General features: G+C 39.7%; 1 protein-coding gene across 3 annotated transcripts in view; it reads right to left on the reverse strand.

Annotated features, from left to right (window-relative positions):
• Positions 1-17,787, reverse strand: part of hdac8 (histone deacetylase 8) — a 69,603-nt gene that overhangs the window by 16,293 nt on the left and 35,523 nt on the right. For 2 of the 3 annotated variants that reach the window (XM_067996908.1, XM_067996909.1), the window contains exons 6-8: positions 14,444-14,521; positions 14,236-14,344; positions 1,094-1,266 (exon numbers count right to left, since the gene is read on the reverse strand). In XM_067996908.1, coding sequence (XP_067853009.1) covers positions 1,094-1,266; positions 14,236-14,344; positions 14,444-14,521 — 360 coding nt within the window. Of the gene's footprint in view, positions 1-1,093; positions 1,267-12,680; positions 13,020-14,235; positions 14,345-14,443; positions 14,522-17,787 lie in introns of those variants that run through there. The other variant, XM_067996910.1, reaches the window with a different exon arrangement.

Raw genomic sequence — 17,787 nt, forward strand, 5'->3', positions numbered from 1 at the left:
TGCATACAGTTCCTTGCATTTACCATATACAAGGAGAAAATTGGAAACTGCACAGTGAATGTCACTGGGACTGCCACATACAGAAACACAGAGGATACAACATTGGACTATCTTCAAAAGCACAGAGTAATACCACTGGTAAATACAAACAGGGAAGACCAGAGTTTACATAGCCAAGTTAAGTTTCAGTAACAATTTTAAAAATTACTTTAAAAATGTTTTTCTCCCATTACCATCTCTAGATCTTCTTCTGTGACACATATCGTACATCAGTCCAAAGTGGTGGTCAGGCAACCTGCACCCAAGGCCAGTGCTGCTTTGTAACCATCGGCTATGATGTGCCTTATCACAGCCTACTACATCAGTGATATTTCCATTTCCCATGCCACCCCCTTGAGTTAAATCAACAATTTAGTGCCAATCTGGGCAGTTTGTGTTATAGCACATAGCCATTATAATCGGAGCTGAAACTGTCCAAATTAATTTTATACTGGGTGCTCACAGCAAACAGAGAAAGGAGGGTTTTATTCCTTTAGCCTGGGATGGAGTTGCTTTCAGATCCCAGAAACAAATGGTAGGTTTCATACTGTGACAGTCTTTCTCTAATCCCTCCCTTCCAAAACCATTTGTATAATTTAACTGTGATTGCAGCAGAGATGAATTCAAATCCTCTCCTCATCTGACACTCACATATGCAGACTTCCTGAAGATATCACTGCTAGGAATCAGGAGTGGGAACCCTTACTTCCCTAGCTCAAGGATATTGACCAAAATTGCTGGACCCCCACCACTGCTCCAACTAAAATCAGTTGATTCAGTACCGATCTGGGAAGGATCCTGGGCCTTCCTGGTCAGTATGGTTCGGTACCACACCATGTGATGCATTTACTTACACAATTATTAAGGAGTTGCTGTTTTAAAAAAATAATGCTCCCAAATGCAAAACTATGTTAAATTATTTTAAAAACACACAGCAATAGACTCCTTTTTACAGCCAATGTTGCTACTGGCCAATATACTAGTTACTTTTCTGTTTGCAGTTATCTCTGTATTTATTAAAGAACATTTTGCAACAAAAGACAGATGGACTCACCTCCTCCCAAGACCAGAGTTGGCAGCTCCCAGTTCAGAATGTAACGCAGGCACTTTCCCAGTCCCACCGGTGTCATATTAAAGGAGCACATCGGGTCTCCAGCAATAGTGTCTGCTCCTAGTTGGCAGACCACTGCTTCAGGATTGAAGGATGCATATACCTCTTTCAACACACTAGGGAGGAAATGAAAAAAAGTAAATGGCTGTTACTTGCCAACAGATATTTGCTGCAATTGGCAACTCAGGATCACTGTATTCAGTGATTTCCTCATCATCAGTCCTACTGTCCAAGGACGCATAGGAATGGGCAATAAATGCCCACATCCCGAGAATGCATTAAAAAAAGGTCAGTCTAAGATCAAGGATATTCCTTATTGACTCATTACTTATCCATCATATGCTCTCCTCCATGCAACCAAGAGGGAGGCACGCAAGCCTGTTCCAGTCATCCACCATTTGACTCTTGAATTGGCTGATGGGATGCTCTCATGAAGCTTCCTAAGAAGATTTTCGACCTGATTTTCCCTGTCATGCCTTCAGGGAAATGACCTTTCAAAGGCATGAAGACTGGAAACTCTCCAGTAGGGAAACAGTAGGGACAACATCATGTTCTCCAACTCCATGGTGCTGTATGTTGGAGAATGAATCTCAGTTGTATAACCCTCATGCAAGCTACTCCCCTTAAAAATCTGTGTTCAACTCCCTGAACACAGAAGCTTCACTTACACCGTAACGTTCTACATTAATCCAAAAAAGTCTGCTCAGAATAACGCAGTTTCACGTGCCACGGCATTACCATGTGGAACGCCACACCTTCTTTGCAAATGTTTGAGCACAACATCAAACATAACTTAGCGAACCATGGTTGCTAGAACTCATTCTGTGCTTTGCCTGTTGGTTCTGTCTTTCTGTGCTCCCACCAACCATGTGTCAAAAATGTAAAACTATCCTTCTAACAGTTGTCTCCAGGTGCACCATCATTAAATTACCCAATATAAAAAAAACTCCATAAAACCAGTATTCCTAAATTGGCATAGGTATAAATACATAGAAATAAAATAAAATCAAACAAAATAATATTGAAGTTTATGTTTGGTTGTGATGGTTAGATTTTTTTCTTTAAATGGTTAACTGGAGTAAGTCTACCGTCCTGGGCTGACACCTGGAGTGAGTTACCACAGTCCCTCTCAGTACCAATGTAAAATGCAGTTATTTCTCCTTTGAGGACTAATTGTTTACAGCTTCCACATATCTTTTTCATCATAGATATTGTTTGTAAAGGTTCTCAATGTTTAATATTACAAAACCATAATTAAAACAGTATTAAATAAGCAAAGAACATCTCTTTATGAATTCTCTTGTTGGAACAAACTCTTCTCAGGATTCAGAAAGGGCTCAACATTTTTGGAGGCTTAACCCTCAACATTTCCAACGACTAATTCAAATTCTGTAAGAATGAGCCTCATCAATAGGAAATCCTACTAACAAAACAAAATATTTTTAAAAATTCTGTTGATTGTGAACATTGTATTTGAACATCAATGTGATAACTGGCTGGAAGCAATTATCAGTGCTGACAGTGTGTGACAGCTAAATTATCAGTAGAAATAGAGTCATTAACATAAGGTGCTGGTTGCAAATAATTGCTGAGCCCGATAGCTCAAGGCAACTGTAGTATCAGTACAGATCCAGTAATTAACACAGGGTTCTGGTGAGAAGAGTGCAAGAGAGCTGGAATATCATTAGAGATCCAGTGACTGGCCGAGTGAATAACCCCGATGGTGAGACTCATTGTTACAAGCTGCTGGCTGCCTCGGAGTCACTGAGCCCAATTGTGTGAGGGAACTGGATCAACAGCAGAGAAGCAGATCATCGATTGTATTGTTTCAACAATACATATTAATTCAGCTCTGTAATTCCTCTAACCCAGTTACCTTGATGACAACATTAACACTGACCGTTTAAACATAAATATCAACCCTCCAAATAAACATTTTAAAATATAATTAGATGCTGCAGTTAAGTCTGATTTTGTTGTTGATTGGCGATGGTATGAATGCTCCTGGTGCTCATTTCATTGTATGATGGAGTCATAGGATATGGCTTGCCAACCTTAGTTTGGGGGAGGGGGGTATAAACTGGGCCCAGGCGGTTCTCGGCGTACTCACTTACCTCCTAGCATTTGGTTACACAGCAATGTTGAGAGAGGTCTGGGGGAAGGTGTCCATCTGCCTTTTTAGCCACAGTATAATGGATGAAGACCCAAAGGGAAGGGGGAAAGATAGATTTTTAAAAAATCAATACTCTCACAAGCCTCACAGTATTGAATACTGTGAGGTTATCAATACATTACTATCCACAGGCATCCAAGTTAAGTGCTGTATCAAAACTTTTTACTTATTAGAATGTATATTTTCAAACTGGGTTTTCTGAGGAGATCCCAGAGGGTAACAGAGATCAGGTTTCTGACTCTCACCAGATTTTTCTATAATTTGTGGATTTACCAGCATATTATTTCTGTTGCTATAGATCAAAATAATACATTTTCTGTAATAACTATTATTTCACTTTGGATAGCTAACATTGTTTTTCAAGTTAGCACAGGGGATTCCCAGGAGTGTGTCAATATTTGCAGGGGTCCCCCACACAGAAAAGTTTGAAAACCAATGCACGCTATGCTGAGAGCAGATTAGGTTGGGAAATAGGGGAGAATCAGTCTTGTGCATCATTCTATAGCGTGAGGGAGCCCACAGATTACACTCGCAAAGCACAGACAACTCCTAACAGATACCAAAAAGTTCTTAAAAAATGTTTTTTTTTTAATTTTAATTTAAAAAATCAAATGCCATCCTAGTGCAAAGGCTAAGTGCTCTTTTTAAACCTTTAAATTTTAAACCTCACCCATCTCCCAATTTAATCAGCACTCTCTTAGCTCGATTCAATGATTCTTACCCTGACAAATCTACATGCTCCACAGACACCTGTGATCGTCAGGTAATAGAATGTGCAAGCTCAGATATTGTGTTTTTATTAAATATATTCGTTATTTCATTTTGGGTCATGTGCATGAATTCACCGCCAAACAGTGCCATTGAAAAATCCTGTCACAACAATGGATTGGGCGATAAATGTCGGAGATTTATCGTAATGGATCTTTGCCCTATTTTCCAATCGATTATGTTCAGTTTATGCTCATTTATCAGGTGGAACTGATTGGAAATATACCCTACTGAGTTTTGGTTTCATACATTTCAAAGCTGTATTGGGTGGGAAAGACACCCGCAGTCAGTTAGCATTACTGCTTATTTCCCTCTGTTGGTGAGGGTAACATTCCCTCTTTAAAATAATTTTCCCTAATTACGTAATTTGTTCTGCCCATTCTACACACCATCCATGGTCCACATCTCTATTAATTCCACTCAAACTGATCATTGATTGACACGTGAGAGGAGTCCGACTATGACTCTTGTTCTGTCTGTGGCAGTCCCTGGCCTCTGTTCCACACTTCTTCACTGTATCACAGTTGAGACTAACAACTCACCCACGACAAATACATGTCCTAATCTAATGCGGCACAACACATTACACGATAGTGTCCAACACACTGCATTACTAACATGGTGCCATCCCAACAACAACAAGCACTTTTCACCCTCTTCTCCTGGTGAAGATTTATTACTTCAGCCTATGCTGCAGTCTTTAGTTTCAAGGGGGTAGCCCTGCTCATTGTCTCAGCAGGATATCACCTCTGTTCTGCGTAGTCTTTTCTTTTGCACAAGTACTCCATGCACTCACACTGACATCCCAGTATAAATTCTCTGGGTTGTTGGTGTTCTTAGCAGCAGGGTTAATTTAGTGAAACACAACCTTCATTAAAATGATCTTTTGTCTGTAATTTGTAGTGCAAGAGATGTCCACTCACACTGGAATTCAAACCCAAACTGTCTGCAATGTAATTCTGGAAATGGATTCCAGAAGAAGTTGCATTTAATCTAGTATCTAATTGTTAGTCAAAATGGGATATTTGATCACATTTATACAATCCTCTGAAATCCAGTGTCAGAATTCAACATTCTGGCTCTTATCATACTAGAGTGGCATAATTTATACAGTATTTTAGAAGTATTCTTCAACTGCTGTTCTATATGCTGCAGGCTGGAACATAAATGAAACCTGAGTGTTCACATCCAGCATCCACCTTTCATCACTTTTAGGCACCCCAAAGTCAATTATTAGAACAGGAGAAGGCAGAGATTGTTTCGAATAAAGGCTTCGGACCAAGGGAATAGCAGGACTACTATCCAATGGATGTAGCAGTAACATCACTGACCAGACAGTGTACTAAAGAGATGTACTTAGTTTACCTTATACACACTCAGGAGTATAACGACAATTTGCAAATACTCCTGCCATCAGCCTGTGTGACCCCTGCAAGGTTCGATCACACATCTGCTCAGCTGAATTGTGGCTCTGTTGGCAAGAGATTCTCTTTGTAGAAGCACAGATCAGCATCCTTCCTGATCCTGACACCAATCTCAGAAGCTCCAATCCGATTCAGTTCTGCTCAATGTGACAGATGTTCAGCTCAATTATTTCAGTTCATTACACTGTTAGGCTCAGTGATTCCCAACAGGCCAGTAGGGTCATCATCACTCACTGGTTAAACAAAAATATTTAAAATAAAATAGACAGAAATAAACAAAAAAGGATATTGAAGCTAATGATTCTTTGTAACTATTTGATATTTTTGACAGGAGGCTGCAGTGGTTCAAAACAGGGTATGGATGATGACATTCCTTAAATTTCAAAGCATACACTGAATTACTGAGACTGCTTTATCTGTCTAAGTCACTCACTTTAGGAAGTGCTACATTATTGCAATTGGTTAAGTACAAACAATTACTGAATTAAACTAAATATCGGCATACTAACCCTGTTTATAGTGATGCTCATTGGCTTTATACATTATGTTAATATCGCAGCACCTCACAACTTATAATGAGATGAAAACAGTTCCTGAACGGGTACGGTTTTGTGCCAGATCAGTGTGCAAGATCCTACAGCATTTATGTGGCTGAATTCACACAACAGTGACACTAACATACAATGATTGGTATAAAATGATGACGAACACCTCGCTATGGCCATCCCCACACCTCCACTACTCGCCTTTAAACAGCCACCCAACCTCAAACAAACCATCGTTCGCAGCAAATTACCCAGCCTTCAGGAGAACAGCGTCCACGACACCACACAACCCTGCCACGGTAACCTCTGCAAGACATGCCAGATCATCGACACAGATACCACCATCACACAAGAGGACACCACCCACCAGGTGCACGGTTCATACTCCTGTGACTCGGCCAACGTTGTCCACCTCATACGTTGCAGGAAAGGATGCCCCAGAGCATGGTACATTGGCGAGACCATGCAGACGCTGCGACAACGGATGAACGGACACCGTGCAACAATCGCCAAACAGGAGGGTTCTCTCCCCGTCGGGGAACACTTCAGCAGTCATGGACATTCAGCCACCGACCTTCGGGTAAGCATACTCCAAGGCGGCCTTCGAGACACACGACAATGCAAAATCGTCGAGCAGAAATTGATAGCCAAGTTCCGCACCCATGAGGACGGCCTCAACCGGGATCTTGGGTTCATGTCACACTACACGTAACCCCACCAGCGAACAAATGTTATCTGTTTTTAATATAACGGGTCATTGACTGTCTTCCTTATCTCTCTCTCTTTTTTTGTTTTTGGGGGTTTGTATATTCGGTGGCCTTTTTAGGTGACACCTTTCTGTCTGCTCACTGTGATTGCCTTGGCAACGGGCAGTAATCACCAGGCATTGTTCTGTGATTTTAAAATGTGAAGGATTCGAAAATGTTATTTCCACACCGTTCACCTGAGGAGGGAGGAAGCCTCCGAAAGCTTGTGGGATTAAAAATAAAATTGCTGGACTATAACTTGGTGTTGTAAATTTGTTTACAATTGTCAACCCCAGTCCATCACCGGCATCTCCACATCATGGTATAAAATAATTGTAAACAATTTTACAACACCAAGTTATAGTCCAGCAATTTTATTTTAAATTCACAAGCTTTCGGAGACTTCCTCCTTCCTCAGGTATAAAATAGGCATTGCAGGAATAGGAACTCAAGGGGGTCACTAATGGGAATGGAAACTACTAAATATTCCTAGACTACTCCCAGCTAGTTTTTTTAAAAATTGAAAATATACATTCAAGACCGGCCCATTTACAGAGCTCCTCTGTGTAGCTCTCCATTCATTGCCAGGGTGATGTACTGTGCAGGAAATCTACTCTCGTTCGCACTATATTCGTCATTACTGTCAGTAGGATCAACTTGTTCAAAGGGTGATTGTAAGCGCTTTATTTTTCTTCTAATATCTGTTGAGTGGTTAGCCTAGAAATTACAATTTGCAATATTAGCATGTAATCACTCAATGCATGTTAAACACTTTAATGAGTCAATGTCTCCATTCAAATAACAAACAGAAGACTTTCATACAATATTGCCATTAGTAATTTCTAGGCTTTTGTGGGCTTTATTGTTGATGGCGAGATGCTCTGTTTTTGAGATACTTTAGCCTATTAAAAAATTACTCTTCCTTAGATCTCCAAGCATTATTCCTAGCCATGGCAGCTATGAGGAGATTCAGAGACACTTACAAGGAGATCCCCTCATTGTACAGTATTCCCAGGCATTCATATCAGAAAATGAACATAGATCTCCGAGGAGGAGCTATGTAATAGGGCTGTTTTAAAAAGTAGATTTTAAAAGACTGTTTAATTAAATATTATCAACTTTGGGGTAAGTATTATTCACCCTACTTATCCCCAGGAGGCTCAGGACTTCCCACTACTGCCAATGTAGCTTAAGCAATAGCAGCACTCACAATTCTTTCATTTTACCCAGGTTCCACTGTTTTCTGAAACTATTCTCCCCAACCCTTTGGGCATGTGCTCAACAAGTTTTATAGGCTGAATTAACAAAGAATAAATTTCATGCTCAACTTTGAAACTTTCTTAATTAAAGCTTAGGGTTCAAACATGTCTTTCTGTTAGTAACTGGGTTGTATATGCATCTTTTTGTACCAGAAGATAGGTTTGATTCATTGGGGAAAATAACCAATAATGGTATTGAGCATTTTTTTTCATTTTCCCATCCCACCTCCTCCAATAATTTTGATCCTCCCTCCTTATGTTTCTGGCTCTGATCGCTTCTCCTCCTGTGTTCAATGTGCTTCCGATCTCCCCACCCATGTTTTTGATGTTTCTTTAGCATCCAATGTGCCTCTGATGGCTCTATGTAGCAGCTCAGGCCTCTAATGCCCCAGTCTTCCGGTTGATCACTCAATGCAGTCCCTGATCCTGGCTGCAAATTGTGCCTCCGTGACACAATGAAGAACCAGAGCTGAGGGAAAAGAGACCATACTAAGTGCAACACTGCCCTAGATCAACAATCTCCCTTAAAGTCCCACAATCTCTCTTCAAATATGGATGGCTGTGCAAACCTGTTTGGAACTCTGCATGAAGAGGCTCATTCCAAGCACTCTGCCAGGAAATTAGCTACCAGCGATTAGTTAAAGGGAGACTAGCATAAAGGAAAATGATACGGCAGACATCTGCATAAAAACTTGCTTTTCCTTCTCAACCAAAATGACAGTATTGCCAGCCAAAGACACAGAACCAGCAAATGAACACGAGCACATAAATAATTATAAAAATAAAATTAAGACACTCCTGAGGTAGAGCTGGGACAGGAAATGCTCAGTAACATCCATTTATTGGGCTGTGTAACGGGGCTGGTTTAAGAGCGTCTGTTGGGCTTGAGGCAGAAGTGAGCAAACGGCTTGGCAGCCAGTGGCATATTGTAAAAGCCTACTCAAGCACAACATGGTGCCTCCACAGCTGTTTCACTCTATTATCCCTACAAACAGTCACTGGTGCCTTGGTTGTTACAAGGCAGCTATTCAGCAGACACTAGATAACCCAGCTCGTTTATTTGTTACTAATAGTCCCATTCCTCATCACCTGTCACAAAAAAAGTGTGGGGAAAAAAAAATGAACAGTTTCTTTGTTGGAATGAGCTCCACATTAAAAGATCAAGATTTCCAAGCAGCGCTATTAACTTCTTCGTGGCTTGTGAAAATGGTGGGAATTTTTTTTTCGGAAAAAAAAAATCTTATTGAGTCTGCAGTTTAATGACATTTCTACTCACCAGCCATTCATGGGATTTGTTCAAAGAAAGAGCAATAACCATACACTGCATATTTCGTGAGGACCACTACTAATACCTCATGAACAACTAAGTTTAATCACTAGCATCCTTTTGCTTTCTTTCTGTTTCTGGAGATTTTTTTTTAAAAAGGGATTGAGGGTGCTGCTGAAACCAATGAGGACAATTAGTTTGTAGACATTACTAAGACTGATATTACGAAGCTAAATTATCAATAGACAGCACTGACCTGGCAGTGATCCAGCCAGCTTTTTATTTTAACTGTGCACGTTTATTTAGTCCCTTCTCATTACCATGCTTCTTAGTACACTCGCCTGGCCGGCTTCCAGTTTTCTACCCTCCATGAAGTTGAGTTCACCCAAAACTGCTGCCCCATTTCTGTAACCTCCTCCAGCCCTACAACTCTCCAAAAACTTTGCATTCCTCCAACTCCAGCCTCCGTGAATTCCCAATTCCTTTGGCCCTTCATTGACGGCCAGGCCATCAGCCATTAAGGCCCTATGTCCTGGAATTCTCAAAGCTTCACCACCTCTCTCTGCTCCTTAAAACCTACCTCTTTGACTAAGCTTTTAGTCACCCGGACTAAAATCTCCTTTGGCTTGGTGTCAATTTTTGACTGATTACGCTCCTGTGACGCACCTTGGGATGCTTTACTACATTAATAGTGCTATATAAATGCAAGTTGTAGTTGTTGTTGTTAGTATCTCATCTATTTCCCCTAACAATGTCATTTTAATACATGGACTGTCAAGTGGTGCAGAACAGTGGCGCTCTAAGGTACTCCAGCTCCATTTTCCAGTTTGCACCCTCCACTCTACTGACTCTAACCTTGCTCCTCCTCCACTCTGCCATCGGTGGAGGAGCCTTCAACTATCACACCACTGCATTCTGGAATTCTGATGCTAAATCCCTCCACCTTGCCACATTTCTGATTTCAAAAGCCCCCTCAAAACCTCCCTGACAAAGCCTTTAATCATCTCCCCCATAACTTTTCCTAACTTCTGCTTAGTGTGCATGTCCTTCCTTTTGCAAAACCCTTGAAGGCATTTAATTACATTAACAGCATTGTATAAATGTGCTGTAATGATTCTATAATTCTATATAAGTGCAAATTGTTGCACTGTGTATGAGATGCAGATTTATGCAGGGCTATGGAGAAAGAGCAAGGGGGTGGAACTAGAATCATAGAATGGTTACAGCACAGAAGGAGGCCATTCAGCCATCGAGCCTGTGCCGACATTTTATAAGAGCAATCCAGTTAGTCCCATTCACCTGCTCTTTCCCTGTAACCTTGCAAATTTTTTCCCTTCAAGTATTTATCCAATTCCTTTTTGAAAGCCACGATTGAATCTGCTTCCACCATCCTTTCAGGCAGCACATTCCCGATCATAACTACTAGCTGCGTAAAAACAGTTTTTCCTCATGTCGCCTTTGGTTCTTTTGCCAATCACCTTAAATCTGTGTCCTCTGGTACTTGACCCTTCCGCCAACACGAACAGTTTCTCTTTATTTACTTTATCTAAACCCTTCATGATTTTGAACACTTCTATCAAATGTCCTCTCAACCTTCTCCGCTCTAAGGAGAACCACCCCAGCTTCTCCAGTCTATCAATGTAACTGATGTCCCTCATCTCTGGAACCATTCTAGTAAATCTTTCCTGCGCCCTCTCTAATGCCTTCACATGCTTCCTAAAGTGCGGTGCCCAGAAATGGACACAATATTCCAGTTGTGGCCGAACCAGCGTTTTATAAAGGTTCAACATAACTTCTTTGTTTTTGTACTCTATGCCTCTATTTATAAATCCCACGATCCCGTATGCTTTTTTAACCACTTTCTCAAACTGTCCTGCCATCTTCAAAGATTTGTGCACATATACCCCCAGGTCTTTCTGTTCTTGCACCCCCTTTAGAATTGTACCATTTAGTTTATATTGCCTCTCCTCGTTCTTCCTGCCAAAATGTATCACTTCGCACTTTTCTGCATTAAATTTCATCTGCCAGTGTCCGCCCATTCAACCAGCCTGTCTATGTCCTCTTGAAGTCTATTACTATCCTCCTCACTGTTTACTACACTTCCAAATTTTGTGTCATCTGCAAATTTTGAAATTGTGCCCTGTACAGCCAAGTCCAAGTCATTAAAATATATCAAAAAAAGCAGAGGTTCTAGTACGGACCCCTGGGGAACACCACTGAATACCTTCCTCCAGTCTGAAAAACAACCATTCACCACTACTCTCTGTTTCCTGTAACGTAGCCAATTTCATATCCATGCCGCTAATGCCCCTTTTATTCCATGGGCTTCAATTTTGCTGACAAGTTGAAAGTCCATATACACAACATCAACCACATTGCCTTCATCAACCCTCTGTTACCTCACCAAAAAACTCAATCAAGTTAGTTAAACACGATTTGCCTTTAACATATCCATGCTGGCTTTCCTTTATTAAAATTTGCAATTCTCCAATCCTCTGGCACCAGCCCCATATCAAAGGAGCAACTAATTTGGATAGCTTTTAAAAGTGCTGTATGATTCTAATTCTTCATTTGGCAGCTTCACAATTTCAACCAAACTATTGGGGAAGGTATTGAAAAGAGCCAAGATACTTCAAAATAATGGGGAGAAGGAAGAATAATCTGTAGACAGTTCACCCAGAGTTTCTCACACTCATTTCTCTTAGTGGCAGAGGCACATAGCAGATCAACTGCCAGTCCTATCCTCTGACAATTTAATGATTGGGGGTCAAAGTTGGTGGTGGAATAAATATGGTTTGACAAACCACACACTTGTATGACTATTTGCGTTTGAACAAAAATCAAGCAGAAATGTACTCTTTGGTTATGACAATGGTAAATTCTCAACATCTCAGAACTACATCAGAAACTTATCTATTTGAAACTGTAAGGCACTGAATATTTTGTTAACTGTCTCCGCTTATAATTTTTAGTTGTTTTCCAATGAGAAATCAATATGTATATTAGCAAAAAAAAAACGATTCTCACAATTTTATTGGCAAAAATTCCCAGTTTCACAAATAAATGGTGGATACTGGACATTATTCTGCAGGATGCAGATAACATTCATTCCAACCTCAAACTCTGAGCAGTGATGTTGCAAGTTATGTAGGTCAAGTTACCCATGGAATACCTCTGAATTCCACAAATTGACATGCAAAAAAACTATTTATTTCACGTGTGCAGTGGTTTTGGTGCTAGTACATTTATTTAACTTTTACAAATATATAGTTTTAGCTAGAGGTTTGACACTGCTCATGACGTAGTCAGAGCTTAATGATCATTTGCAGAGTGCTGATAGGAACTTGAAAAGAACAATTATCACAGCAAAATTTGCTAATAGAGAAAAACAATTGCCTTGTGTAACTTGAATCCAGGAATGAGCAGTCACTGCTGGTGCATCAATGTACCATGCCATGAAGAATCATGCCATGAAGAATCATGACTCCATTCTTGCTGTTCCCCACTTAGCAAGTTGCTGTCAACTGTGCCAATAATACATACTAAACAGAAGCCAGGCTGTTTTTGCATAGGGAAGGAGAAAAGTCAAAGTGGACTGTTCTCACACCCTGCCTGTCATCCAACTAGGCAGAGGCCTGGGAACAAATTGCCTGTCCACTTGGGATATGGTGTGTGTCAGAGGACGACCTAAAGGAAAGGAAGGGAGGAAATAATACTTTTAGTGGAATTGCATGTAACCTTTTGATGGAATTGCATGATGTGTAGATCAGATATTAGGTCTTAGTTTACAGCAGGAAAGGAAACAGAAGCAGCAGAGACTAAATCATTGCATTTGTAACAAAGGACTAGCAGTGAAAGGAAAAGGAATGAGCAATGGCCTACTGGTTAATGGAGCCACCCTTGTAGTGCATAATAATCACAATGAACACCTTGTGCTGAGACCATTAAGAAACAGTGCTGTTTTGTCTTTGTAGACCCAAAATGGTACAAGTAAGTAGGACTCTAGACCCCAACCCTCACCAAGCTTCAATACCTTTGACGCTATGAAGTGCTTGCAATAGGAATTTCTTGCCTGCACGGACACCACATCAGAAGTTAAAAGCTGATAATGCTATATCCTAGTCTCCACAATTGCATATTATCAAAACCAACTTCTGGTGCCAATATCAACAGAAAAATGGACTTAAACAAAAGAAAGTTAATTTAGTGCAAGTCCACAGCAATGCCTGGATATTTTCTAAGTGAGCGAGCTGAAGATGCTAGGCAGTTAGGATACTACCTGATGTTATAAAAGGTTTTGTGTTGCTAACCCACTCATTTCACATTGGTAACTGCTCCACCTTTGAAATGGTCCTGATCACTGCATTGATGAAGTCATAAAAACCTAATGAGTGGAGTACAGTGTTAGTATACTGTCTTTCCACCTCTAAGATTAAGGTTGAAACCTAGCCCATATTAATAAAATTAAAGTCTTCCCTGTCTACTGGGATGGCATGCAAAATGAAACTGGGCAATCTCAATGCAGTTCCAAGAGATTGTGAATCCACAACACACAAATGCTCAGAATTCAACATCAATGGGCAAGATCACTCAGAGAGGTCACAAGAATGCCTTTGCTACACCACACTATGACAAATATCTAGACCATGCATAGCATCAGCCAGAGTAAATCGCCTTGTGATCAATCTTCCCTTGCTGGAAGAAGGCAACTGATCTCTACTTGGCACGACCAACGTATCAACACAGCAGATATCAGGACTTCATCATGTGGGCAGTTACAGGCATGAAAAACACTTGAATGTTGTAGATGAAATTTAGAGAAATCCAATTCTAAGCATAATACTTCACAAGAAAATAGTTCTGCATTGATCAGGATCTGAATGAATTCTATGGCCGTTCCTACCTTTCACATATTTGGTAGTATCGGTTGTCTTGAATGCCATCTTGTAATGGGACATTCACAGTGCAATACCTTCCTTTCCCCATTCCGACATCTGTCACATCACCTGTCCCTTGGGAAACAACGATGAGAAATCATAAAAAGGTTGAAAAAGAAAAATTTGTACAAATGCTACAATCAAGAGAAAGGACTGAAGAGACAGCAGACTTACCTGGGAAGAATCCAGGGGAATACTTGTGAAAAGATACAGTCATTACTTTTGATGTAAAACTGAATGCATCTTCTACACCTGGAGACAATGCAAAATAAGAGGAAGAATAGCACTGATTAGGACATATTGGCTTTATTGGTACATTGACTGTAAGAAAAGGCTGCTTAGCATTTCCTAGATACAGCCTAATCCTTTCAAAATGTTTCAAAAATGATTGTTAAAAGTACTGGACTTCCAATGTGTTACACCATTGAGTAGTAGGATGCTGGTTTCTATTCCGCTTTCATTCACAGTGAGATACCAATCTCAGCCGTAATGCCGCAGGGATGTGCTGAGGGAAGCCAGATCTTTCTCCAAAGAGAGGAGGAGAAAAATCAGCACAGTAGCGACTTCAGGCCATTGCCCTACACCTCCTAGAAACCAGTTTTACATTAGTATTGTTGAAGATGTGGAAACAGGTCACTGACTCACTATCCTGATCAAGGTATAGTGCATAGTGCAAGGAGAGCAAGAAAAATAGAGATAATACTTAACAGATAAAAAAGGGAGGTTAACCAACAAAAACAAATGTTACAATAAAGAATGATGTGGAGATGCCGGTGATGGACTGGGGTTGACAATTGTAAACAATTTTACAACACCAAGTTATAGTCCAGCTGGACTATAACTTGGTGTTGTAAAATTGTTTACAACAATAAAGAATAGTAAACATCCCTTTTGTTCACAAAGGACATAATTGCAATAAGTTCTGTGAAAGGGAAAAATGATACCAATGAATTATTTTATTTCATTCCCTCTGAATTGGCCAGGAATTTGTCTTCTCTCCGAAGCTGGTCAAATCCACCTCTAAGGTGACCTGCATGTGAACAGAGGTGAAGATTGACCAGTGAGATGACTTCTGTCAGTCTGAGAGCAATGGAAGGTAAATGGATGTAGTAGCCAGTTAAGACAAGAGGGTAGTGGATAGGTGTTAGGTTGTGAAAGGCCAATGGAACCTGGATCTAGCTACAATGAGGTTATGCTGCACAGTTTCCCAATTGAAACAAATATACTGCACATGCATTTACACAGAATTTTAATAAATAAGTACATCTTGTACAGTAAGTTTCAATTGGGGCAGACCCATAAAAATACAATCACTTCCTATACTGTACTCAAGACTAGTGAGCTTTGCCTTACGTGAATACCACACACAATGGTAATTCACCAATCACAAATTCCTTTCTTAGACCCATGGTCTAGGTATACATCTTTTATTCTCCTATCTTTTTCATCAGTTGTCCTCCAGTACCTTGCCCAAGTGGCCATTCCTTGTTCAGCACATTGAATGTCAATGTCATATCGCACCATCCTTTCATTATATTTTAAACTGTGTTTTAAACAGAATAACGTTGGGAGGAGCTGTGTAATATACATTGACTGTTTACGACTGTGGATGATGGGGCACCATGACTATACATTAGTCTTCATCTACAGTAAGATAATATTTAATGGCTATCTGTTGCAAATTGGATTAAAAATTAGATTCTATTCCAACATAAACAGAGCATGTGAAAATCTAAATGATTTATCAGCCTTATCTAAACCGTGATATTGGAATTGTGCCATCATTTCTTTAAAAAACCCAGCTAAGATAGGAGCTTTTTAAGCCACTATGGTGTGCTCCAGCAGACCCCCTTTTTCATATTTCATTATCATTTTCATATATTCTTTTCTAATAATGCTTCAAGATGCAAATCATAAATTATCACGTAGGACATGGGGTACTATTAACGTGATGCAGCATCTAGAGGACTAATGGGTTGTGACAGATCTTGCAGAATTTACAAATTTATTTTTAAACAGCAGATTAAAGGGCAATTCAATATCTCATTTGTATTATACATAAAATGTAAACACCAGCAAAATTAGTTACAGACTGAATCTAATTAAGACGACTAGATAGCTTACATACAGAATGCACAAGAGTGAAGTTCAGCTGTAATATAATTGAGGCGTTTGGATGGTTTATATTTCATGGGAATGAGTACAGACTGAGGGGTTCAGATGTCAGAACATGAAAGCAAAGTTAAGCAGTTTACAACCATAATTTGAACACCAAGATTAAATTATAAAATTGAAATCACTCCCTGATATCTTTGATAATATGGTTTTAATTTTATATGTTGAGTGGTGGCGTTTATTCTGATTGGTCAATTTTAGCACTGGCAGTTCCTCTCATTGTTAATGATAATTATCAGTACGCTGATCGTTAATACATGATGATATTCTCATAAAATCAAAGATTACAACACAAAAATTGCAGGTTTATCATGAATTATTCTGCAGTGAAATTCTATGCCCAGTATATAATACAAATCAGTGCTAGTTAACCCCCCCATCCCATATTCTCGTTTCATTCATCGGATATGGTAATTTTGTAAAATATTACGCCTGTACAGTATTAATCTCACCATTGATTACGTTATTCACACCTACTTTGAGATACTTTTATTTCCAAGCCTCTTTAGGTGTCTTTGCTTTCTACCATTCCCCAAACAAAAAACAAAGCAAGACATTGGTTTCCAGATTTCTAGTGCCATTCTTATGACTGTAGCTAGAATGTGTGCAAAAGCTCTCTCTAATTCTTATCTGGCCTCCCAATGACAATGCCAAAATGGAAACTCACTATATAGATGGGGAAATGATGGGAGAGGGAGAGGGAGAATTCTACAACTTTGTGGCTCTTGGATCATCTCACAATACCCTACCCTTTACGGTTCATTAGAGCTTCTATCCAATAACAGCATTACCAGGAACACTCGCATGTTAGTTTCTGAGCATCCCAAGATCTAAAGGGTAAATTTAACAAACAGGATAAATCCATGATAAATTTAATATAGCTAAATTTGAGGGATAGTGTCTCTTTAACTTCAAATGAATTAAATCCCGATATTCCCAGGGCCGAGGAAAGCCGGTCATGTCCTGTTCGACTCTGCAGTATCCAGCCTTTTGGGCTGAAATTCAGATATTGCAAACATATGCTACATAGCGTTTATATTATAGCGCCTCAGCCTTCAATGCTTTGTGATTAATGGTGAATTGCTTCCAAGATCTATTACAGGTTTAACCATATGCAAGGATATCCTCCCACCCAATGGTATATAACTACAAAAAAGTAATTTTTCTTTACCCATGAACAAGAAGATATTACATTATAGATATATTTATTATTAGATTATTTCCATACTTTGTGAGTCACTCAGTTCCGATCAGCCTCTGTGAAACTGTGATTCTTTACAATTTCTCTCTATTTACCAAATAAACCCATTTTATTCACAAATCCAGAAACAATAGGCGGGTGT

The sequence above is a fragment of the Heptranchias perlo genome, chromosome 15 (genome assembly GCF_035084215.1).
Source record: "Heptranchias perlo isolate sHepPer1 chromosome 15, sHepPer1.hap1, whole genome shotgun sequence".
NCBI classification, from domain to species: Eukaryota; Metazoa; Chordata; class Chondrichthyes; order Hexanchiformes; family Hexanchidae; genus Heptranchias; species Heptranchias perlo.